Here is a 23,884-nt window from a genome sequence, read left to right as displayed (position 1 = left end):
GTCCATTTGCTCTTCCTTATCCTCAGCCACTGACTCTCGGCCATTACGCCTCTTTAAGTTCCTGATTCCGCTGCATCTAAATTCGGTAAGGTTGCTTTGGGTACCAGGTCACATGGGCTTTCACTTAAATGAGGTTGCAGATTCCTTAGCAAGAGCCTGTCTCAGCGGCCCAATTGTTGCTGTCCTACCACCGTGTGCACATACAGCTGCGGTGAGGTTTCGCAGCTACACAATATTTCAGGAATTTGCTGCCTCGGCTCTTACATCATCTCCCGAATATCAGCATCTTCTGCATCCTTGGAGTAGCAAAGACTGGCGCTCACGCAGACTAGAGGTCTCTTTCACGCGCTTGCGTTGCCGGGTTCCCCTTCTAAATTTCTACCTTCACAGATCTGGACTGGCAGCTTCCCCACTGTGCCCTTTTTGTGCCGAACCTGAGACAATGGATCACTTCCTGCTGTTCTGCCGCCGCTTTTCTCATTTGAGGAAGCGTCTTTTGCAAATTACATTTCATCAACTGGGCTTGCCTGTGTCTTCTGCGGTTGTTCTTTCCATTGGCGCTTCTTTGCTTGGACGAAGCGACAGGAGTGTGCGCTCTGGTGTGCAAAATTTTCTTCAAGAAACGCAGCGACTCCCATTCTAATTTCTTTTTCCCGATCTCAGTCAGTAAGACATTGCAACATTACAGGCATTGTGTACTATTATGCACATTAAGCAATTGTCCCGTCTTCGATCTCCAAGTTAACTGGACCGCTTTCATTCCCTCTTCCAATCTATCAGACTACATACTATTTCCACTGCTTTTCCCGTCAAAAATTTCCTGTATCCAGTAATTAACCGCCTGTGTCTTGGCCACTCCCCCGTAGTGGGTATGTGCCAGCAACGTCTGAGGCCTTCCTTCCTTCCTTCCTTCCTTCCTTCCTTCCTTCCTTCCTTCCTTCCTTCCTTCCTTCCTTCCTTCCTTCCTTCCTTCCTTCCTTCCTTCCTTCCTTCCTTCCTTCCTTCCTTCCTTCCTTCCTTCCTTCCTAACACCGAGGCTATAAATGGGCGAGTGAGAGCGAGGCACTGGGGGAACTGCTGGGTTTTGAAGGCGCAAGATCGCTTCAAGAAGACTGTGTACGGGGACCACACCGAGAGTAGGCCTGCCGAGAAACAGGCGGGCAGCGACGGGCGCCAGACGCACGGAGCAGCCCAAGTCAAGCGGGGGAAAGCGCCGGTGTGGAAGAAACGGGGACCGTTTCTTCAGATGCCAGCCAAGGATTTCAAGGTTGTGTGCCAGCCCAAGAATTGGGACTTGAGCATAGTGACGCCGAGGGAGCTCGGATATGCCCTGAGAGCGGCAGCGAAGCTGACGAACGCGACTGCGGTGGAAGAAGACCTGGTGCGGGTCAATGAGAGAAACAACACGATGACGGTGAGCACGCCGTGTATGAATCGTAGTGGGGCATATGCGAATGTCAAGACGCTCAAGCTGGGCGGTCGTGACCTTGCGGTTTCGGCGTACGTGGCGGCGCCGGAGAATTCTGTGCGCGGAGTAATTTACAATGCGTACAACGGATGCCCACTGGCAGAAATTCGCGCAGGATTCTTGAAGAGGAATGAAGACATGGAAATTTTGGATGCCAGACCTTTGGGCAAGTCAAAGGCGATTCAGATCACGTTCGGGGGGAAGCGCGTTCCCCGGCAAGTCATCTATTGGAACTGTCTGTACGCTGTGATCCCATATAGAGAGTTAGTCGAGACCTGCTATAACTGCAGACGAGTGGGACATCGGGCGGACGTTTGCTATCGTCCGAAGACTAATTTGTGTCGCCACTGCGGGAAAGAACATCCTGCACCACCGGAGGGAGAGTCGCTGACCTGCACGCCGGACTGCATCGTGTGTCATGGGGCGCACAGCACGGGAAGTCGGAACTGCAAGTTTCGCCTAGCCCGTCAGCAGCCGACGGGTCTGCAGCAGAGCAACGAGGACAAGAGCCAAACGGGCAAGGAGGAGCGGCGTTCGAGGCCCAGGAAGCGGTCATCTAGCGGTGCGAGAGGCGATAGCAAGAACAGGGACCGGTCAGCTTCCTTCCCGCCACTGCCCGGACCCGAGCCTGGCAAAGGAGGAGGGCAAGGTTCCGGTCATGGAAGAAGCCCAAGTGCCACGAGGAAAAAGGTGAGCTGGCCCAACGCGGGCTCCCAAAATGAGACTGCTCGAGAGAAGGAGCTACAAAGGCAGGTGCTGCAGCAAGCCGAAACTATCAAAAAGATGGAAGCTAGGATAGCAGAGATGGAACGCGCGCTTAAAACCGGCAGAGTAGACAGGGTACAGACGCCGTTGGCCCAAGCCCCACAGCAAGCGGCGCAGGCGAACGCTTCTCGCGTGGACGATAACACAGCTATGGAAGTGGAGAAAGTGGAGAATCGGGGGACGGTCAAAAGGCCACCTCCGGCAGATGAGGGAGCTCGTGCAAAGAGAGTAGCAGAAACTTCGGCGGCGGACACGCCGCAGACAGTATTTACAGTCACAAGAGAGACATGCTTACCCTTGCGGAGAGAGTAGGAAAACTGGAAGAAAGACATTATAGGCTGGATCGCCGGGTCGACAGGATAGAAGCTAGACTAGGCAACATTGAGGAGCGTCTTGACGCCTTCACCAATGACATGCGGGGTTTCCAGACCCAGGTAATGGACATGTTTAAACAGCTAAATGCTATGCTAGAGGTTAGATTGCCTCCCGTAGCCGGCCAAGAACCGATGTTAGTGAACCTAGGGCTTCACCATGGCCCTTCGCCAGCAAATTGAGGTTTGGCAGTGGAACTGCAGGGGCTTCCGTCGCAAGCGGGGAACCTACAGTTGCACATACAAAATCTGGATAGTAAGCCGGACATTATAGCTTTGCAGGAGGCTAGCGGCTCGGTGAAATTACCAGGATTTAAGACATTTACACCACCAGAGATTGATCGAGAGGCGTATTGAGCGTCTTCACGGCCGTGTTAGTCCATCGCAACACCACAGTGATTCAGCATACCATAGATAGCAGCAGGGAGGACTACGTCCTGCTGGAGATTTTGCCCAAAAGAAAGGACGATAAGAGTCTATTTGTTCTTAATGTATACTCTTCTCCAAAAGATAAGGGGGTGGGCCTGCCAGACCTTCTGATAAAGACGCAACGGCTAGCGGCTAGGTCTCAACTCATCGTGGTGGGAGATTTCAATGCGCCTCATCCGGAGTGGGGCTACATCCGAGCCAGCCCAAATGGAAATAAGCTTTGGCAGGTTGCCCAGGACCTGCGATGGACGATCTTAAACAGCCCGCTAGATTATACCAGGATAGGCAACAGCGTAAGCATAGACACCTCTCCAGACCTCACATTTGTGAATGGTATCAGGTATGCACAGTGGGTAAACACGGGACAGCCACTGGGAAGTGATCACTATATCCTTTCCACGATATTTAGTGCTGCTAAGCACAAAGACACGGTGAAAGGAACTCGAGTGACGGACTGGGACCGATTTCGGCAATACAGGAATGACATAGTGAACGGGGAAATCGAGGAGTTAGGAGCCTGGATTGACACGCTCAAGCAGGCCGTGAAGAGTACCACAGAAGAGGTTCCGACGGAGGGGGAGTGCTTTACGGCTGACTCTAGATTGTTACACATGTGGGAAGCACATGCGAGTCTCCTTCGGAGGTGGAGGAAACAAAGGCATAATGGTGTCCTCCGTAGGAAAATGGCCAAGCTAGAACGACAAGTAGAAGCCTACACATTGGAGTTACAGTGTCAACAGTGGGGGCAGATTTGTGACCGGATGAATGGGCAATTCGGATGCAAAAAAACATGGCAGTTGTTGAGGCACCTTTTAGACCCGGCCGCAACCAAATCTGCGCAAAAGGGGCAAATGGCTAGGCTAGTGCATCGGTATCAAGGCACGATTGGGGAATTCATACATGAACTCCGAAGTCGTTACATAAACAGAGAGGCGGGCGGTTGCTTGCCGGATTACTCGGGAGAGGAAAACCTTGAATTGGATGCAGACTTTACGGTGGCGGAAGTGGAGTTTGCAATGGGCCAGCTTCGTACCACGTCAGCAGCGGGTCCGGACGGGGTTACTAATAAAATGCTGCGGAACCTGGATTTCAAGTCAGTGGGGGCACTCACGAATTTGATGAATAAATATTGGGCGGCCGGGGAGATTCCGCCAGAGCGGAAACATGCTAGGATTACATTTATTCCTAAACCAGGGAAGAAGCTCTGCATTGAGAATCTGCGTCCCATCTCGCTAACGTCGTGCTTGGCCAAATTGATGGAGCATGTGGTCTTGAACAGGCTTCAGGGTTATTTAGAGGACAATGAGTTGATACCTGAAACAATGATTGGCTTCAGGGCTAATTTATCGACGCAGGACGTCATGTTACAGCTAAAAAGAAGTGGTTGATCCTGGGTACGGCACGGGCACCAAGGCTATCTTGGGGCTCAACCTCACTAAGGCCTTTGACAATGTTACCCATGAGGCAATATTGAGGAACCTATCAGACATAGGACCGGGGGGTAGAACCTTCCGGTACATCAGATCGTTTCTGGAGGGTAGGACTGCGGAGATTGTAGTCGGAGAAATGAAATCGGATCCCTTCCCATTGGGGGGCAGGGGGACACCGCAAGGGTCGGTATAATCGCCCTTCCTATTTATTCTCGCCTTGATCAAGATACCCCCCAGGCTGCAAGGGATATCGGGACTTAAACATACATTTTATGCGGATGACATTACTCTATGGGTAACAAGAGGCAGTGACGCACAGTTGGAAGAAACTCTACAACAGGCGGTGGATATTGTGGAGGAGCTAGCAGGGGAAGCAGGACTCTCGTGCTCTCAGCCCAAGTCCGAGCTTTTTGTTCTGAGGGATAAACCAAGAGGGATACATGCGAGGCACTATACGCCGCCACCACCTTTAGAGGTGAAAGTGGGGGGAGTACCGGTCGCTGAGGTCCAAACGATCAGAATCCTGGGTATGTATCTGCAGACTAACAGGAAGAAAAGCGAGTCCTTGCAAAGGCTTAAAAATACGGTCAATGCTACCGTGCGGCTAATCAGGAGAATCGCCAATCGTAAGAGAGGTGTTAAGGAAAAAGACTTGTGTAAGCTAGTGCAGGCATTTGTGCTCAGTAGAATAGTGTATGCGACGCCTTATTTGAAGTTGGACGCGGCGGAAAAAGGAAAGGTGGAGGCTATGATTAAGCAGGCGTATAAAGCGGCCCTTGGGTTGCCTCAAAATGCGTCTACCGAAAGGCTGCTGGGATTAGGGGTGCACAACACCCTAGAAGAACTACGGGAGGCGCACTTGGTGATGCAGCTCGGTAGGCTTTCAAAAACAAAAGCAGGAAGGGACATATTGGAAAGGATCGGCATTGGAGTTGACGTTCCAGCCGGTGACACGAAAATTCAGATGAGGCGGGAAATGCACAAGGGCTTGTACATAAAACCTTTGCCCAAGAACATGCATCCAATACATCATGAGGACCGCAGGAAGGCAAGAGCCAAAGCTTCACATGCTAAGTACGGGAGGTACAACGGGGCAGTCTATGTAGATGTCACCGAGTATAAGGACAAGGATGAATTTGCAATTGCGGTGGTGGACGGGCGAGGACGCTTGATCGCCTCTGGATCAGTCAAAACCCGCTCCCCAGAAACTGCTGAGGAAGCGGCGATGCTGACCTGATCTTCAGCGATTCAAAAACAGCCATCCGAAATTTGGCGAGGGGCAGAATATCTGTCACAGCGGCGCGGTTGCTGAATCGGGCCACGGAGCGAGGGATTACGGAGACAGAAATTGTCTTGGTACCTGCACACTCTGGGAACCCTGGGAACGAGACGGCTCACATGAATGCTCGAGGTTTCGTCAGCCGAGTAGGTGAGCTGGACGTCCCGGGAAGGTCCACGAGAGATGGGCTGGTATCCTTTCATGACATTACTAATCATTTCAGACTTGAGCGGAGGATTTACCCACCCCCGGACAAGCAATTGGTGAAGGCGCAGGAATGCGTCTGGCGACGATTGCAGACTAGATGTTTCTTCAACCCATACGTATTGAGCAAAATCTACCCGGACATTCAGCCGGAGTGCAAAAGGTGTCACGAATTGGCAACCTATGACCACATATTATGGAGCTGTAGCATAGCACTGCCACCGGCGGACATTATGCGTGATCCTTCCCTCGAGCAGTGGGAGGCCGTGTTGGCCAGCTCAGACCCGGTCGTCCAGACCAGGGCCGTGGAGTGGGCCACCCAGGTCGCCGTCAGCCATGGGTTGATGGCCATCTGACACGGAATCGTCCACACATGCTCTCTGACGAAAATAAATTTTTTCCATCCATCCATCCATGCAGAGAAGCGGAGGCTCCGGCGGGTCAGGGACACTTTGGCTGGAAGAGAGCGACGCCGGCTACTGCTCCGGTGAGCTCGCGTTCTACGACATCGCATCGTGGACTTCCTGCCGTGCCTGAGCCCGTTCCGGGGAGTCAACATAGGACGCTACCACCTGCTACGGCCAGGGGTGTCTCCAGCGCTGTTGCAACCCATCCGGGTGGTGCCCCCAACGCCAACAACACCGGCATCATCTCCACGGGCGCTTGGACCTGGAGCTTATACGACGCAGCCAGCGACGCCACCACCAAAGCCAACACCGGCATCATCTCCACGGGCGCTTGGACCTGGAGCTTGTACGACGCAGCCAGCGACGCCAGCCCAAGCACGTCGAACACCGCCAGCGACGCCAGCCCAAGCACGCCGAACGCAGCCTCGACCCCGGCTACGGGATCAACACAACGCCGCAGCCACACCGAACCAACCGTGAGCACGAACGCCGACCGCTAATAGTAGAACACTAGTAGTAGACGCTAGTAAAAGTGTGCCCGGGTCGCGTGTATTTATAGTTTTTGTGTTTTGTGTTAGTTTTGTTTGTTTTCTGTTCTAGTGTGTGTGCCACGTAGCGTGTATTAAATGTGCGTTTGTGTGGGTACACCCGTCGCCTAGTCCATTATTTCGGTCCGAGTGTTCTCAGGAGAAATCCGTGACAAAGATAAGTGGCGAGCCTGTGCCAGGTTACATTTCCTTTTTCTTTTTTGCTTTGTCTCGGATTTTTCCGATCTCTCGACGCCAGAAAGTATGGACTTGGCAAACACGTTAGAACTCGCGCTCAAGCTAGGGTTAAGCAAGGAAGAGGCGATGCGTCTCTATGACGAGGAGGGAAAGAGGAAGAAAGAGGAGGCAGATAGGCAGAGAGAGCAAAGGGCGCAAGCACGTGCAGACGCTCGTGAAGCAGAAGAGCGCGAGGCGAAAAGAGCTCGCGAGGCAGCGAGAAGAGCTCGCGAGGCGGAAGAGCGAGAAGAGAAAAGGGCTCGCGAGGCAGAGAGAAGAGCTCGCGAGGCAGAAGAAAAGGAGAAAAGAAGGATAGAACGGGAGAAGGAGTTTATTTTGTGGAAACAGGCGCATGTCGCGGGACGATATGAGGAGATCACGGACAATGATCAGCGTTCCTAAGGGGGTACAGAATCCCCTAGACCGGCCAGAGTTTGTCCAAGAAAGCTGATGGCTCCTTTTGATGACAAGAGAGATGATTTGGATGCATATCTGCAACGATTCGAGCGGATAGCTTTATGGCAAGGCTGGGAGCGCTGTGAATGGGCCACGGCATTGAGCATGTGTTTAGTCAGAGAGGCGCTGAATGTGTTTGGAAAGATGCCTGCTGCTGATTCCATGGACTACGAGAAAGTCAAAAAGGCACTCCTCCAAAGATTCAGGCTTACGGCAGAGGGTTTTCGTGAGAGATTTCGCACCGCGAAACCTGAGGATTCGGAAACCGCTTAGCAATTTTTCTGCAGGCTATCCAACTATTTTGATAGGTGGCTTGATATGTCAAACACAGTAAAGAGTTTTGAAGGGGTGCGTGACAAGCTGGTCACAGAGCAATTTTTAGCGTGTTGCAGCTCAAAGCTGGCGCTATTCCTGAAGGAAAGAAAGTTGTGTTCATTAGAAGAGTTCGCCGACACTGCAGACCAATTCCTCGAGGCCCAAGGGCTTAGAAATTTGAGTAATGCAAAGGAGGAAACCCAAAAGGTCCTAGAGACAGATGCGGCAAAACCAAGAGCTTATGGCGGTGCGTCTAAGGCGCCAGTAAGGTGTTTTCTCTGCGGCAAAGTGGGACACCGTGCAGCTGACTGTCGGACTAGTAGCGCTGCCCAGTGAACACAGGTTGTGTGTCAAGGTTGTAAGAGGAGGGGTCATACTCTGAATGATTGCCGATACAGAACGCAGGACCGAGCTGCATGCGTTGTCGACTCAAGGGTAGAATTTGTCACGCCATCCGAAGTTCCAAAGCTGAAAGGAGAGCAAACGCCGCTGGAAAATGAGGCAGTGAGTGGAACACCCAAGTCGAAGGCAGCAATGCCAGTGGTGGTTGGGCAAATAGGGGACCGTCCTATATTGGTGCTTAGAGACAGCGGACCTAACACAGTCTTGGTTCGTATAAGCCTGGTGAAGGACGAGGATCTTACAGGGGAAGCGTCGGTCGTGACTCTTGTAGATCGCACAGTGAGGTACCTTCCTGAAGCAAGGATTGTAGTGTCCACGCCATATTATACTGGGCAGGTAGTGGCAAAGTGCATAGACCAACCCATTTACGATCTCATCCTCGGAAACATTACGGGTGCAAGAAGTGTCGAAGACCCCATGCCGAGTGGAGGATGCTCGACGTTGAAGAACATTCAAAGGAGGAAAGGCCCGCGACAGGTCAGACGGGTGCAGTCAGTTTCTCGTCGGCAGTGGAGACAAGAGCTCATGCGACATCCCGAGCAACGCAGCGTCCGCTCTCTACTCCTGTTACGTTGTACCTGAGCGTAACACCGGGCGAAATTGCAATTAGGCAAAAGGAAGACCCGAGCCTTAAGACTTGCCTCGAAAGAGTCGGGGAAAGAGAGAAACGAAAGAAGAGTCAGACGTCATTCGAGTATCAATTGGTAAAGGGTCTTTTGCACAAGGAATGCATATTTAGTTCAGGAAGGCGGGTCCAACAGCTGGTGTTACCAAGAGATATGCGGGAGACCGTGCTACGCTTAGGACATGACGCCATTATGGGGACACCAGGGTGTTCAAAAAGCGGTGTCTAGGATCACCAAGGAGTTCTTTTGGCCGGGTGTTCAGAGTGACGTTAAGCGCTTTGTTCGCTCATGTGATGCGTGCCAGCGCACAGTTCCGAGGGGAAGAGTTGGTCCCGTACCTCTGGGAAAGATGCCAGCCATCGACCTACCGTGTCAGCGAGTGTCTATTGACATTGTGGGGCCAATCTCTCCAGTATCCGCCAAAGGCAATAGATAACTCTGGTTGACGTGACCACTCGTTATCTTGACGCTATTCCACGGAGAACTATGGACAGTATCCAAGTGGCGGAGGGTCTTGTGGAAATGTTTTCGCGTTATGGGCTCCCTAGGGAAATTTTGAGTGATCGGGGCTCGAACTTCACATCGGAGCTTATGAAGGAGGTTAACCGTCTTTTGTCAGTAAGACAGTTACTGACGACGCCTTACCATCCCATGTGTAATGGGCTTGTAGGGCGGTTCAACGGCACCCTCAAAAATATGATCAAGAAAATGTGCCAGGAGAGACCTACTGATTGGGATAGATATCTCCCAGCTCTCTTGTTCGCTTACCGCGAAGTACCACAGACGAGTCTTGGTTTCCCGCCCTTTGAGATGTTGTATGGGAGAACCGGTTGAGGTCCACTTACAATACTCAAGAAGCTGTGGGCTAATAAGGAGATTGCATCAGATCTCAAGACAACTTAGAGATACGTTCTCGAGTTGCGGAACAAGTTGGAAGAAACATGCAGGCTTGCACATCAAGGCCTGGAAAGGGCGCGCGAACGCTATAAGGGCTACTGTGACAAGAAAGCCACTCACAGGAGTTTGAATCCGGGCGACAAGGTTCTCATCTTGCTACCCATGGATCATAATAATTTAATGATGCAATGGAAGGGCCCGTACCTTGTGACGCGGAAGAAAAAGGATAGCCATTATGGGGTATTTATACACGATTTTACCGAGGGCTGCTGGGAGAGGGAGAAAATACTCTCGAACCGCGCGCTTCTCCAGCCTGCCACGGTGGCCAACTGGCTGCGGGCTGTTACATCGCCGGCTCTTACCTTCTCGGCGTAGCTTGTTTACAGATATCCGTACCTTATCGTGATTTTCTCGCCTTTCGCAACTAATGCCGCGATGCCGTACTCGGCGCGAACTTCAACTGGTCAGCACTGCGTAGTCGTCGGCTGTGGCAACAACCAGCGTAAAAGGAAAAACATCGCCGATAGCACTTGCGCCAAGCATGCTGTGTCCAGGTCTCAGTGCGGGTGTGACATGTTCATGTTGCACCGATTTCTCGTCGACCCCGAGTTGAATCGTCAGTGGACGTCGCTGGTTAACAGAAAGGACTTTGCCCCGACTACAAACTCGCGCGTCTGTTCTCTGCATTTCATCGATGGCAAGCGAACGGAGCAAAACCCACTGCCCATGCTGAATCTCGGCTACGAGCGAAAGGCAAGTACAATTATTGTCGTTTTACGTATAGTAAACATGCAATCTGCTTGCTGCAGAGCTTAAATGTTTATTATGCTGCATTTTGCATGCGTAAAAGCACGTACAGCATTTGTCACTTTTTTTTTTCATTGCTTGCTCCATCACCGGGCACGTTTCGCGACAGCGGTGCGATATGCGCTGGTTGGCCGCAGATTGAACTTAAAACGTTGTCGATAACGTAAAAGTGCAGCTTTACAACTTCACCACCGCCATATGTGATGTACAGGAGCGCTTTTTATTTCCGTTAGTAGAAATAATAATCGTTTCAGGTCATCCACGGCCGCAGATGCCTGATGCGCGATGACCGTGGTCCACCACCTGTCAAACGAAAGGTCAGATTGTTGAGTCTGTACATGGAAATGCTGGAACTCACGTTACATTTGATGGGAATAACGCGCGCTGCACACGGAAAAACAACTGAAACGACGGCGCTTGCACAAGCGCCCTCGTTTCAGTTGTCGTTTTTCCTCGTGTAGCGGGTTATTCCCACCAAAGTCCAAACGCCGTCGTTTCAGTTGTTGTTTTTCCTTGTGTAGTGCGTTATTCCCATCAAATGTACAACCAACTAGCCCACATTGCTGCCTTGCTAGCTGTTGCTCACGTTACACTTGTTTCGCATTTTAGAGACAAGAAAGCCCAAGTGACGAGTCCGAAGCATCTGATGCAGTTCAGCAGACGCCACCGCACAATGTAAGAAATTCGCATTTATTATTTCACAATATTGTTAGCATTTATCGGGCTTCTACAGGAGCAGGCTGAAGTACAAACAGGTGGCAAGGTGTTTCAAAGCAATAAAAACACAGCAGTCTCAAATATTCGGTTCAGACGAATGCACAGCTGTGAAATTCGAGCAAGAAATGAGACTCGTGTACAAAAAATATACAGAACAGCAATTTCACAAACGCGAGTCTTCTAGAAAGATCATACAGTGCAACAAAGGCATCAAGTACCATATCTAGTTATACATTGGTAGGCAGATGGCTTTAGGCACGTATCTATGCTGATGCCGCCATGTAAAGCAGAGAAAAGGAATTGTGCAGTGCACTGGCTTTCAGAGCTCATGATTTTGAGTATTGTGCAACTTGTTGCCTAAACAGAGTGTAGCACTGTGAGGGAAATTTTCCCAAAATATTTGAGCATGCAAGAGGTCCTATGCAGAGTGACGTCTGGAGCAACACACTCACGTATAGCACACAAAAGGTGCGAGGCATTTGTCATGTCATTTGCACTGAATCTGTCTCGACAAGCTATGACTGTTCTAGTGAAGCCAGAGTTATTGTACGGAGAAGCTCGTTAAGCATCATCACATGCTAGATAATTTGAGATCAGGGTTATTGCACTGTTTCATAACATGTCTCATCCAACACAGAAGATTCCATAGCAAGCCTGTCCTCAATCAGCAAACAGTGTTAGTGTGCATTCACTATTTGATGCTTTGCAATGTGCTGAGAAAGTACACTCACAGCTAATGTACTTCTCTGTTGGCAGGTTGTTTGTATCGGACATCACTCGGTCAGCCTGCCTTTCAGCCACGGAGTGAGTGTAAGTATGCATGCTCTCATCATTCCTTTGTTGCTGAAGCTAAATTGCAGCCATCTGTTGCACTTTCTTTCACAGGTTATCAGTAATGTTCAAGATGTATTTGCAACCAGCAACAAACTAGATGTAAGCATGCATGCACATACAGGTCCACTACATACTGAAATAGGCCGTTTTTGCCATTCTTGTGTTTGTCTGCCAGCAAGTTGTTAACCCTCATGGCTATAACTATCAAATCTGTATTAATTTCCAAAAACGAGCTTGCTATGCACCAGAAAACTGGATATAAGCTTGCATGCTGTCCGAGCTTCCAGACGGTCGTTTCTGATGTTGCCTCTTTTTTTCTAGCAGGTCTCATTGAAAACTGATGCTGCTTCGTCTCGCCTAGACGCTAGCTTTGAAGAAACAACTGTGAGTGCTCATACAAAGTTCACTTTTCCAACCAAGACAACCTGCATTGCCTTCATGTTTTTCTTTTCCTGCATTTTTCCGACAGATGGCTGCTGACCAACAAAACAGCAGTTTGTCAAGGGAGGAAACAGAAATGAAGGTAATTTATAAAAAAATGGATTCTCAAAACAATATAAAAGATTGTTTATTATTTCAGGTGGAGAAGAAAGACAACTCTACACAGTGGGAATTGGAGGAACCAGTCCCAGACCACACATATGCAGACACAAATGACAGTTCAAACACTCCTCTTACAATGAGAAGCATTCACTTTCAGTACTTAACGCCACAAGACGTACACTTCTACACTGGCCTCCCATTTGATGCTTTTAATAAGCTCATTATTTTACTGAGGGCCAATGGCACAAAAGTAGGGGGAATATTGGGTTTAGAACAACAGCTGTTGCTCACACTTATGAGACTAAGACTTGGGCTCCTCTGTGGGGACCTTGCAAGAAGATTCAGCATTTCAATTGCGACAGTGTCAACAATATTCTCAAGTATGATGTCCACCTTAGCTAAAGTAATGGAAGACATAGTGGTGTGGCTGCCTCGGTCAGTAGTTTATGACAGTATGCCGTACACCTTTGTCAAGAATGGCTACGACCGCACAACATGCATATTTGACTGCACAGAGGCGTGGTTGCAAAGACCCAAGAAATTAATGGCAAGGGCACAGAGCTACAGCGCATACAAAGGGTCAAATACTATCAAGTTTTTGACAGTCATAGCGCCCAACGGGCTAATCATGTTTGTATCAGATGTATATGGTGGAAGGGCCTCCGATAAATACATAGTTCGGACATGTGGTGTGAAGGACTATTTACTCCCAGGCGACGAAATTATGGCAGATCGTGGATTCAAGCTTGAGCCACATCTTGAAGCACAAGGAATCCGCATGAATGCACCGGCCTTCACCAGAGGTATGTAGACTGTTCTCTATATTGCAAGCTTTCATGCACCTCTGGGTTTGAAATGCTCATATTTGTTGTCTTTTAGGAAAGAGTCAACTGTCTGAAAAAGAAGTGACAAAAACCAGGCGAATCGCTTCACTGCGCATCCATGTGGAACGCGCTATCAATCGGATAAAGACTTATCGAATTTTTAAGCAGGCTTTGCCTATCAAGTCAAGGAAGCATATCAACATGATTGTTTTCGTTTGTGCTGGCCTATGCATTCTGAAGGGCCCTCTGATCAAAGAGCAGCAAGAACAATAAAGGTTCAGCTTCAACCCCAGTACTGTTAGGGCAAGACTCATTTATTTCAAATGCGAACGTGCGATTAACACTCTAAGAAAGCAAAAAATGCAGAACACAGGCATCACTAACAGTGCACTCTATGGCCGCTGCGTCTTTAGGAGACAGCTGTGCAAGGAGGAGGAAGTTCCTGCTGTGCATCATCAGCCTTGGTTATATCCACTGCACCATAAAGGCATCATCCAGCTGAGACTTATGTTATCCTCGTAAATTTAGCAACCAACTCCCTTCACAGCCTAGGCAATATTATGCTCTCAAAAAAGCTTTCAAGATTATTAATGTGGGTTTCCATGAATCCTTCATCTCTCTTGACTGGAATCAATGCTCTCCCTTGGTCTACATGCAAGTACAGGTAGCAAACAGTGCTCCCTACCAGGTTCAGGTGCAGCTGTGCCTGAACTTGGTAGTATTTATGTGCTGCCTTTAGTACACCTGCAGAATCTAAGCAAAAATCTGCCTTGCACTGCCCCTCCTTAATTAATTCGTCCGGATGTACATGCCGCAAGCTATATAGGCATTTAACCTCTAAAAGTGCTGGGGGGTGGCAATCGCAGACAAGCAAACCGTCTGGACTACACCCAAGATACGGATACCTTGGATGGATCATCAAACCGCAATCTTCGAGTCTGCAATTTGTATGCTTTGTTTGAAAAGCAGCAAGAGCACGCTGTTTCGCTAACTGCTCATAATTTATGCCATACTGCACGGCAAGGCTGGTAATGCAGTTGTCATTAAGTATTCTCTTCATTAATGACTAGCAATTCAATCGTTTGGAACGGCAAACATCTTTGAACAATGAAGCAGTTATCCTGCCCTTGCGGTGGGAAAACCACTCGGCACAGTTTCTTTGCTCCCTTGTGGCAGCTTCAATTTTTTTTGCAGAGGTCATGGTAAGGATGAGCTTATCCACTGCTCGCTCAGTTCCAAGCAGCTTTCCGAAGTTGAGGTTGCACAGAGGTCTTTGGAGAGTAATCTCGAAGTCGTCCACTGGTGGCTCCACTTTGTTCAGCTGCCTTTCTTTGCACTTCGGTGACTGGAAGGCAACCTGAAAAAAATGTCTTCATTAGTCTAGTTATAAATTTTTATTAAGGGCAAAGAGGTTAAGAAGTCTGACTATAGCAGTTTAAGCAACAATAAAAGGGCGGCAACACTGCCTGGTCAGCAAGATTACATTGAGCATGGCTGTGGGTTCAGGTCATTCCTAAAGCTTGCACTCCAATTCAAGATAAATGAGTCAAGTTATGTTCATGCATGACAGAGGCTTATGCATTTTTGTCGCTACCTTCTCTGAGTGATGTGTCGCTTGTTGCCTCTGGACACTTGCTGGTGCCTGAGAAGGTTGCTGGATCTCCCTTCTCGTCGTCATCAATATGTTGTGGAGAAGGGTGCCTGCAAATGAAAAGCATCACCACAATGCCTAACAGCCAATTTCATTCCATGAAAGGCACTCAAACTCGCACCTACATATAGTAGTCAATGTACTACCTACATTTTCAAAAATATGACTGCAATCAGGACAAGAGTGAAAAAATGGATGGAGCAGCCCAGTGTTCACTTGCAACTGCATTCATCAAAAAAGTAGAAAATATGTTCTACAATGAAAATTTTTCATATGTGGCTAGCACATGTGCTCCGAGGAATTGTCAATGCTTGGCAAAGTCTTTCCACAAACTAACATTCAAAGATATAGATCCCTTTTACACTTACACTCTATTTTTCTCCTTACAGTGTTCCATTTCAGTTTATCCTCACAGCACATAACTGCACTGAATATGCAGCTCTAACTAAGAAAGAAATCATCTCTTTCATACGGAACACTGCAAAACGGGACTAAACACATACAGCGGTGAACTTTTTTTTACATTAAATGCAGCATTCATTCTCTCCCAGATACACGCGTCAATGAGCAAATTTTTTTTCTTATGAGCCGGAGTTCTCAAAAATGGCTTCTCTTCCCTTGGAAAGAAATGAAGCTCTCATTATTCGTGTTCTGTGTTACCGACAATACGAAAATTTGTCGTCCAGCCAGCCATTACACAGAATTCAAACAGGTTCATGATTTTTCTCATTCACATATGCTTGCAAACAGATTTTTCTTGGAATGTGAAATATCTTCAAAATGTGACAATTGTTTTCTCCTCTGTCTGCGAAAATGACTGGCTTCCAAAATGAGCTGCATGTGTATTCCATATAAAGTACATAAGCTCTATATCTTAGATCAGTTTTCACTCATGAGTGTCCATGGTACTCATTGTGCTACTGAACTTCTAGAAACTAATGACTTTGATCACTTGCCACTTCCTTGTTGTAGAGCCTTACTCGTACTATATGCAGCAAGTGACAATGTTATCTGACACTGAATACCAGCAAAGCACACTCATATTACTACACCGGCAACCAGCTTGTTTAATAGATGTGTGTCATCTCAGCAATACTCACCAGGAATATTGAAGAGCTCGCCATAAGGTGACTTCTTGATGTGGTCTGCGAGTTCTTCTTTGCTTGCAAAATGCTCGACCTTTCGGGTCGGCCTTGGGTGCTGCGTGCTTGCGGGGTCCACCGTTGACCTCTTAAGATTGAAGGACATGGAATTGAGAAGGGCCGGCTCAACATTTCTCTTTGTACCCCGATTCCAAGCTGCCGTCTTGTCGGTACATGAGATGCCAGTGATGCCTAGCTGGACGCCCATTTCTAGCTTCCACAACAGGGCACCAATATGGCTACAAACACGTGCTTTTCCGGCCATGCAAGAACAACCAGCAGTCACCACTTGACCATTCTTCCGCACACAGGCCCATGGCGACCATGGTTTTTTGTTTGCTGCCTGAGAGGGTCGCACATCGGCCTTCACATACACAATATCAGCAGCTGCTTCGTGACTCAGCACCCGGCCCACCCAACCGCACTGCAGCTGGTTATAAGAGTCCAGGCTTTTGTACGCCTCTGCCTCTTTAAGATCACAGGCCTTTGATCTAATCAAGTAGCATACAATATGAGCACTTGTTATGTTTGGCCAGGGTTTGGTGTCATCTGTCCACTGCTGCACGAGCAGGGGATGAGCATGGATGTCACCATCTGAAAAAAAAAAGACGGCATGAAAAGGACATTACAATAAAGATACCTCCAAAGGCCGGCAAAAGTGCATTGGGCGCTACAGCTCTTAAGGAGATATGTACGATCATGAGTTCACTGTAGTGCTGCCATAATATGGATCCCACAGTTGCTTCTGCCTTCTTGAAATTTGAGCAGTGCAAAACAGATGCGATAATGCTGGTTAACTGCCCGAATACAAGGCACACAAGTCCGATCGCAAAGCACATATAGTTGCGCAAAATACTCTGACGCAACAGGAGTTGGCGACTTTACACGTATTTCGGCAACTGGGCAGACTATCAACTAACACTGCCTCGCACATAATCAAATTGCGCTCTCACGGCTGCGTGCGCTCGTGCAGCCTACGTACGAGGCGTGAAGGGTATACCAATATCGTTCTTTCCAACTTTCTGTTTCGTGACGCATCGAGCGAGTTCCACATTGCAGTGGTGTGGCTATGTGGGACGCGGCCGACAACGGGAAAGAGCACGCGTACTGACGAAGCTAATTCGAAGGATTTACATGTAGTAGAACGTACGGTACACGTCAGATGCGGCCAAAGACGAACTGTGCGGGATTGCCGGAGCCCTCGCGAGTAATTTCGGAACGCCAGCCCATCGGTGGCAGAAGGCAGCGCAGATCGACGACTCCGCAGTCAGCGGACTGCCGGCCCTTCATTCCGCTGAATGTCAGGTGGCCCGCGGTAACTTACAAAGACTGTAACACGCTACGCAGCCGTTAAAAAACGATATTTATTTGTTTACTACGGTTATTCATTATTTTAGTAGTAAGTAGCACAGACACTCACCTATCGTGATCGTTTGCTCCGTCGATGCAATAACGGGCGGTTGGTTGTCTTGACCACCAGCGCTTCCAGCCGCTTGCGCCTTTCAAAATGCACACGTATACGGCTTCAAGCTCACCACTGCTACGTTTCGGCAGATTTATTTTGCGAGCGGGTGCCGGCAGAACGACGAGCTGCACTCCAAAACACGCTGAGACGCAACGCAGCCCGAGCAGCCCAAGCCAAAAGTAACAGCCCGTAACGGCAACGCCGCTACGCGGCGCTGGGGGCTAGCAATATGGCAGCCCCCAGGTATCGAAACTGAAATTGTGTATAGATGGCATTAAGAGTGTTTTTCATGTAAATATGTTGAATAAATATGAAGAAAGACGTCCCGTATGCCGGTACACCCCCAGGGCAACTTGTTCGGTAGTGGCCGAGGAGACAGGTGATGCTGTCGAGGTGTCCACGTTCGGTGGGAAGAAAAACGCAGGAGGGGATGAAATACTGAAGAAGCCCAATTTGAATGGAGACAAAGGATTACAGCCCAGCTCTAAATCAAGAGGGAGACATTTTGGGATGGGCTAAGCCAAATTGAGATCATATGTCACAAATTAGACTTGTATAGAGATAGAGCTAACTGGTCAGCTCTGGGTGTCTCTGGAATATATCATGTTGTTGCGGTGTTAATGTGTCTGGGATTTACCTTGTTGTTCTTGCTATTGTTGGTGTTATGTGATTATACAAGAGTGTGTGTGTTGTGGACACGCACATGTTTATTAAGGACTCTGTACGGACAGCGGCAGTGGTGTGTTAGTGTTCTGAACACGAAATTTGGTGTGCTGTGTTCGTTGTGTGCATTTGGTGTCTGCTGGACATTTTCGGTGTGGTGTGAGCTGAGTCCAGAATCGCCACAGAAGACAGTCGGCTGGCTGGAAGGCTTGGAGATGAGGATGACGTGAGAAGTTTTGCATGGAAAAACTCTTGAGAGAGGGGGCCCTTCACATATATTAAGGAGCCTAAATTAAATTTTAAAGGAAAATGGTGTGACGAAGACGACGTGAATTAACCAAAGAATAAAGAAGAGGAAGAAGAGGCATTCGGTGAGGTGGAGAGAGATGATTGGTGGAAAAGCATTCGGCGAGGTGGAGAAAGATGATTGGTGGAGAAGAGAAGACGACGACAAGGCTTACGTGGACTAACACCGAGGCTATAAAAGGGCGAGTGAGTGCGAGGCACTGGGGGAACTGCAGAGAAGCGGAGGCTCCGGCGGGTCAGGGACACTTTGGCTGGAAGAGAGCGACGCCGGCTACTGCTCCGGTGAGCTCGCGTTCTACGACATCGCATCGTGGACCTCCTGCCGTGCCTGAGCCCGTTCCGGGGAGTCAACAGAGGACGCTACCACCTGCTACTGCCAGGGGTGTCTCCAGCGCTGTTGCAACCCATCCGGGTGGTGCCCCCAACGCCAACAACACCGGCATCATCTCCACGGGCGATTAGACCTGGAGCTTATACGACGCAGCCAGCGACGCCGCCACCAAAGCCAACACCGGCATCATCTCCACGGGCGCTTAGACCTGGAGCTTGTGCGACGCAGCCAGCGACGCCAGCCATGCACGCCGAACGCAGCCTCGACGCCGGCTACGGGATCCACACAACGCCGCAGCCACACCGAACCAACTGTGAGCACGAACGCCAACCGCTAATAGTACAACACTAGTAGTAGACGCTAGTAGTAGTGTGCCCGGGGCGCGTGTATTTATAGTCTTTGTGTTTTGTGTAAGTTTTGTTTGTTTTGTGTTCTAGTGTGTGTCTCACGTAGCGTGTATTAAATGTGCGTTTGTGTGGGTACACCCGTCGCCTAGTCCTTTCTTTCGGTCCGAGTGTTCTCAGGAGAGATCCGTGACACGGCTGAAGTGCGTGACAAGCCGAAATGGCTCCCTGGCTGGCGTAGTAAAGCTTTCGCTGTAATATGTTTATCCCGAAGGCGACCCGCATGGAGTTAACACGCGTTGCGGATTTTGAGCAGCGCGGCGCAACGCCGACGCACCGCCGCCGTGCAGCACCACAAGCGGCGGAAAACGGGCGGATGCGGCCAGACTGCTGCCGCCAGGATTTCAGTGCTGTTAGAAACGGCGGTATTCTATATGATTAGTGAAATACTGAAAATAATATCTTTGTATTTACAATTAAGCTAATATTTATTCAATGACGACAAAGGAGACGAATTATACTCTGACCTCTTTCTTTATTGTAAAACATTTTATTCGCCGGGAAGAGCTTGGCAAGAGGTCGCGTTAAGTGGTCGAGAGTACATAGCCCTCGACGACTTTGTCAGCCCACTCCACCGCCAAAACTTGCGTTCTGGGGTCAGAGCTAGCCAGCACGGTCTCCCACCGCTCGAGAGAAGGAGCTGTAACTAGATCACCCGGAGGTGGCTCTATTTTGCAGTCCCACAGGATGTGATCGTAGGTAGCACGTTGGCCACAGTGTTTGCAGTTTGGGTTGTAAAGATCTGGATAAATGTGCGCGAGGAGTGATGGGGTGCGTATCGATCTCGTCTGTAGACGACGCCACGTAACCTCTTGTTCTTTAGTAAGTCTTTTGTCTGGAGGGGGGAAAATTCTCCTCTCTAGTTTAAAATGATTGGTGAGATCATGATATGTGATCATTGAGTCCTTCGTGAAATTCAGGGAGCCAGACTCATCCACTGCCCGGTCGACGAAACCTCGGGCTTTATTGTGGGCTGCCTCGTTCCCCGGATTCCCCGAATGGGCTGGGACCCATATCAATTCGGAATAATTTGGTGAGAATTTGGTTGCGTTAAGGATTCTAAGGGAGGTGTTTGTAATTCGCCCTTTAGCGAAATTATTGATACCCATTTTGGAATCGCTGAGGATGATGCTCCCTTGGGTATGTGCTAGGGCGAGGGCTATAGCCGCCTCTTCTGCCGTTTCAGAGGATTTCTGACCTCTTTCTGAACCAAACTTTTTAACCTGTTTGAACCTGCCGCGCTTCCTGTCGTCAACCCACGAGTATGGCTAAGCCTAGCAGCTTTGAAAATCAGAAGAAATCTGAAACTTTCCGCGTTTCATCGCTAAAATTTTGTGGTGCCGGCATCTTCATACACAGCGAAAGCCTAGTGCGACTTTTCTCGGCTTCGACCGGCGCGGCCATGTTGTAGAAGCGGGCCGAAGTCAGACGCGGTCTCGCCCTGATTGTTTCGTGTTGAGAGCTCACGCTGGCCGCTTCCGGCCAGCGGCTGACCGCCGGGCGACATATCTATCGCGGCTTGATCGACAGTGAACGGCCGCCGGGCGGCCGTTCGCCAGTTTTTCGCAAGAAAATTGAAGTAACGTAACGTAGCCGGTGGGTAGTGGCAGAACAAAGAACGTTTATTGCCGGGTGTTGCTGGCTTATAAAGACCGGAAAGGTCACATGACACATGACTGGCATGATACGCGGCACGTGTGACACAGTCTTGGCTCAAGCTATACATCAGCCTGCGTGCTTGATAACTTACCACGCGTACTTGATAATACTACATCCCTTCCCCCTAAGCTGGAGTAAGTGAGACGATCCGGTGGCTTCTGTGGGCGTGTCGAGCGACGTGGTGGTTGGTCTTCAGCTTGAGAGCGGACTTCCCGTGTCTCCGTACCTTGATGATCTTCTGCCTCCTCAGAGGTACTTTGAGCTTCGTCAGGGGTCCGGACTGGGCTCGGCTTGCTAGGGGACGACCCCACGTCGAGCCGAGGCCTGAGTTGGTCCACGTGGCGGCGCTGCGATCCCTCCGGTGTTTCTAGAGTAACCATGCGCGCTCCCGTCGTGGACACCACAGTCGCAGGCATCTATTTCCGAGCAGACCGAAACTGGCGCGACCATACAGGCTTTCCTGGTTGATAACGTGTTGGTGATATTGTCACTGCTGGCACAGGTTCACCGGAATCATTTTCTGTGACCTTGATGTCCGTGAGTGAGGCCGTCAGCCTGGTTCTGGGACTGAAACCCAACAGCAGTTTCGCTGGCGATTTCCCTCACTCCAAAGGTGTCGTTCTATAACGGAATAAAAACTTGATTAGTCGTTCTTGCAATCTCCCCCCTGAATTCTTTCGAAGCCCTTCTTTTACCGTCCGCACGGCCCGCTCCGCCAACCCATTTGACTGAGGATGGTATGGGGCTGTTCGGACGTGTTGCACATGGTTTTCCAGCAAGAAACTAGACATGGTGGCACTTGTGAACTGTGGTCCGTTATCCGATACCAAGCAGTATGGTAGGCCAAACCGTGCGAAAATACCCTCAAGTACTTGAATGGTGGTCTCTGCTGTGGCGGTCTTTAAAGGTATGGCCTCCATTCACTTTGTCTCGGCGTCAACCAAAACGAAAATTTGGTAGCCATCGAGGGGCCTGCAAAATCCATATGCAACCTGTACCATCGTTTGTTGCTCGCTGGCCATGGAGACGGAACCTCAGCAGCTGGCATGGGCCAGTATTGAACACATTGAGGGCAACTTTGAACTAACAATTCGATGTCCCTATCTAGTCCAGGATACCGGGGTGACTGTTGTGCAGTTCCTTTAGCATGCATCGCTGCGCCGCCTCCGGCAACACTACTCGATGGCCCCAGTATACCAGGTCGTGGCTGGCGGCGAGCTCGTTACGGCGAGAAAAGTACGGCATCAGGTGTTGCTGTGCTGCCGATAAGTGCCGTGGCCAGCCGCGTGAGATCCACCCCCTGATCCGCTGAAGCTTATCGTATGAGCGGCTTAGGTCCGCTAGTTGCCGAGCGGAAAGGGCCATGGAATTTAGGCCCCGTGTATAAAGCACGTATTCCATTGATTCTTGCCCTTCTCGTTCACCCAAGCCCGGCAAGGGTAGGCGACTGAGCGCGTCTGCGTTAGCATTTAGGTGTCTTGGGCGGTACTCGAGATCATAATGGTAAGCCGACAGCAACAGGGCCCAGCGCTGGATTCTTCCCGCGGCCATGTGCGGAATTGGCCGTTCCCGGTGAAACAGCCCCGTCAGTGGCTTGTGATCCCTCACGAGAGTGAAATGATTTGCCAACAAGTAATCTCGAAACTTGGTAACGCCGAACACCAAGGCCAACGCTTCTTTTTCCAGTTGCGAATAATTCCGCTCAGCCGGCGTCAGAGCTCTCGAACGGAACAATATGGGGTGGTCCTTGTTCCCGATTCGGTGTGACAGCACCGCGCCGACCCCCACTGGTGAAGCGTCGCATTCAAGCCGCAACGGCTTTTCGGGGTCGTAGTGGACGAGAAGTTCCGCTTCCCCCATAGCGCGCTTGGCTGCCTGAAAGGATTTTTCGTGCTCGGCTGCCCATTGCCACCGTGCTCCTTTCGCCAACAGCCTATAGAGTGGAGCCAACGTGGTTGCAAGATTCGGCAAAAACTTTGCGTAATATGTGATCAAACCCAAAAAGGATTTTGGCTGGCTCACCGTCTCTGGTCTTGGTGCGGCGGTGATGGCTTCCATATTCTGAGGGGGGTGCAAGCCAGTTGCATCGATCTTGTGGCCCAAGAACGTAACTAGCTTCTCACGGAACCTGCATTTGTCAAGGTTCAACTTGACTCCGTTGTCGCGCAGTCGCTCGAAGACTGGCCGGAGAGTTGAATCGTCGTTCTCCTTTTCAGCAATAATGATGTCCTCCAAGTACACCTTGACGCGAGGAAGACCTCGCAGAACGGATTCGAGGCGGCGCTGGAACAAAACTGGAGCAGATGTGATGCCGAAAGCGAGGCGGTTGTATGCAAACAACCCTTTGTGTGTGTTCAACACGGCCATTTTTCGTGCTTCGTCGTCCAGTGGAAGTTGATTATACGCGTGTCGTAAATCCAAAGTAGTGAACACCTCTCCGCCGTACAGAGATGCGAAGATGTCCTCAATTTCTGGCAACGGATACTGTTCCAGATGTGTCGCCAGATTCACGGTTAACTTGAAGTCTCCACACAGCCTAATATCCCCGTTTCGCTTCACTACGGGCACGACGGGCGTAGCCCACTCGGATACTCTCACTGGTGAAAGCACTCCTTCGTGTACTTGGCGGTCGATTTCTGCAGACACCTTTTCCCGAAGCGCGTATGGCACCGGTCGAGCCTTGAGGAAGCGTGGTAGAGCGGCATCTTTTTTGTGTAGTTTCACG

General features: G+C 49.9%; 2 protein-coding genes and 1 pseudogene across 2 annotated transcripts; 1 reads left to right on the top strand and 2 right to left on the bottom strand.

Moving 5' to 3' along the window:
* Positions 1–10,712: 10,712 nt before the first annotated feature.
* Positions 10,713–13,811, top strand: LOC144108696 (uncharacterized). The gene is made up of 8 exons (XM_077641865.1): positions 10,713–10,937; positions 11,230–11,295; positions 12,094–12,147; positions 12,223–12,270; positions 12,496–12,555; positions 12,641–12,694; positions 12,752–13,517; positions 13,594–13,811. Exons 1-8 carry the CDS (start codon positions 10,899–10,901, stop codon positions 13,809–13,811), a joined length of 1,305 nt encoding a protein of 434 aa, XP_077497991.1. The 5' UTR covers positions 10,713–10,898.
* A 136-nt stretch (positions 13,812–13,947) lies between these two features.
* LOC144108695 (uncharacterized) lies at positions 13,948–17,977 on the bottom strand. The gene is made up of 5 exons (XM_077641864.1): positions 17,752–17,977; positions 16,290–16,925; positions 15,133–15,239; positions 14,670–14,895; positions 13,948–14,012 (listed from the first exon to the last, which is right to left on the bottom strand). Exons 2-5 carry the CDS (start codon positions 16,594–16,596, stop codon positions 13,948–13,950), a joined length of 705 nt encoding a protein of 234 aa, XP_077497990.1. The 5' UTR covers positions 16,597–16,925; positions 17,752–17,977.
* On the bottom strand, positions 16,877–23,526 carry LOC144108693 (uncharacterized; annotated as a pseudogene).
* Positions 23,527–23,884: the final 358 nt, after the last annotated feature.

The sequence above is a fragment of the Amblyomma americanum genome, chromosome 10, assembly GCF_052857255.1.
Source record: "Amblyomma americanum isolate KBUSLIRL-KWMA chromosome 10, ASM5285725v1, whole genome shotgun sequence".
In the NCBI taxonomy this organism is placed as follows: Eukaryota; Metazoa; Arthropoda; class Arachnida; order Ixodida; family Ixodidae; genus Amblyomma; species Amblyomma americanum.
The sequence above is the reverse complement of the archived record's forward strand: the minus strand, read 5'-3'. Positions and strand labels throughout refer to the sequence as shown.

Coding starts and splice junctions, on each gene's coding strand:
- LOC144108696 (XM_077641865.1), top strand. CDS start 10,899: ATGCGCGATGACCGTGGTCCACCACCTGTCAAACGAAAG. Junction 12,556..12,640: donor CTAGCTTTGAAGAAACAACT/GTGAGTGCTCAT, acceptor TTTTTCCGACAG/ATGGCTGCTGACCAACAAAA. Junction 12,695..12,751: donor GGGAGGAAACAGAAATGAAG/GTAATTTATAAA, acceptor TTATTATTTCAG/GTGGAGAAGAAAGACAACTC.
- LOC144108695 (XM_077641864.1), bottom strand. CDS start 16,596: ATGGCCGGAAAAGCACGTGTTTGTAGCCATATTGGTGCCCTGTTGTGG. Junction 15,240..16,289: donor CGAGCTCTTCAATATTCCTG/GTGAGTATTGCT, acceptor TTTCATTTGCAG/GCACCCTTCTCCACAACATA. Junction 14,896..15,132: donor CGACACATCACTCAGAGAAG/GTAGCGACAAAA, acceptor CATTTTTTTCAG/GTTGCCTTCCAGTCACCGAA.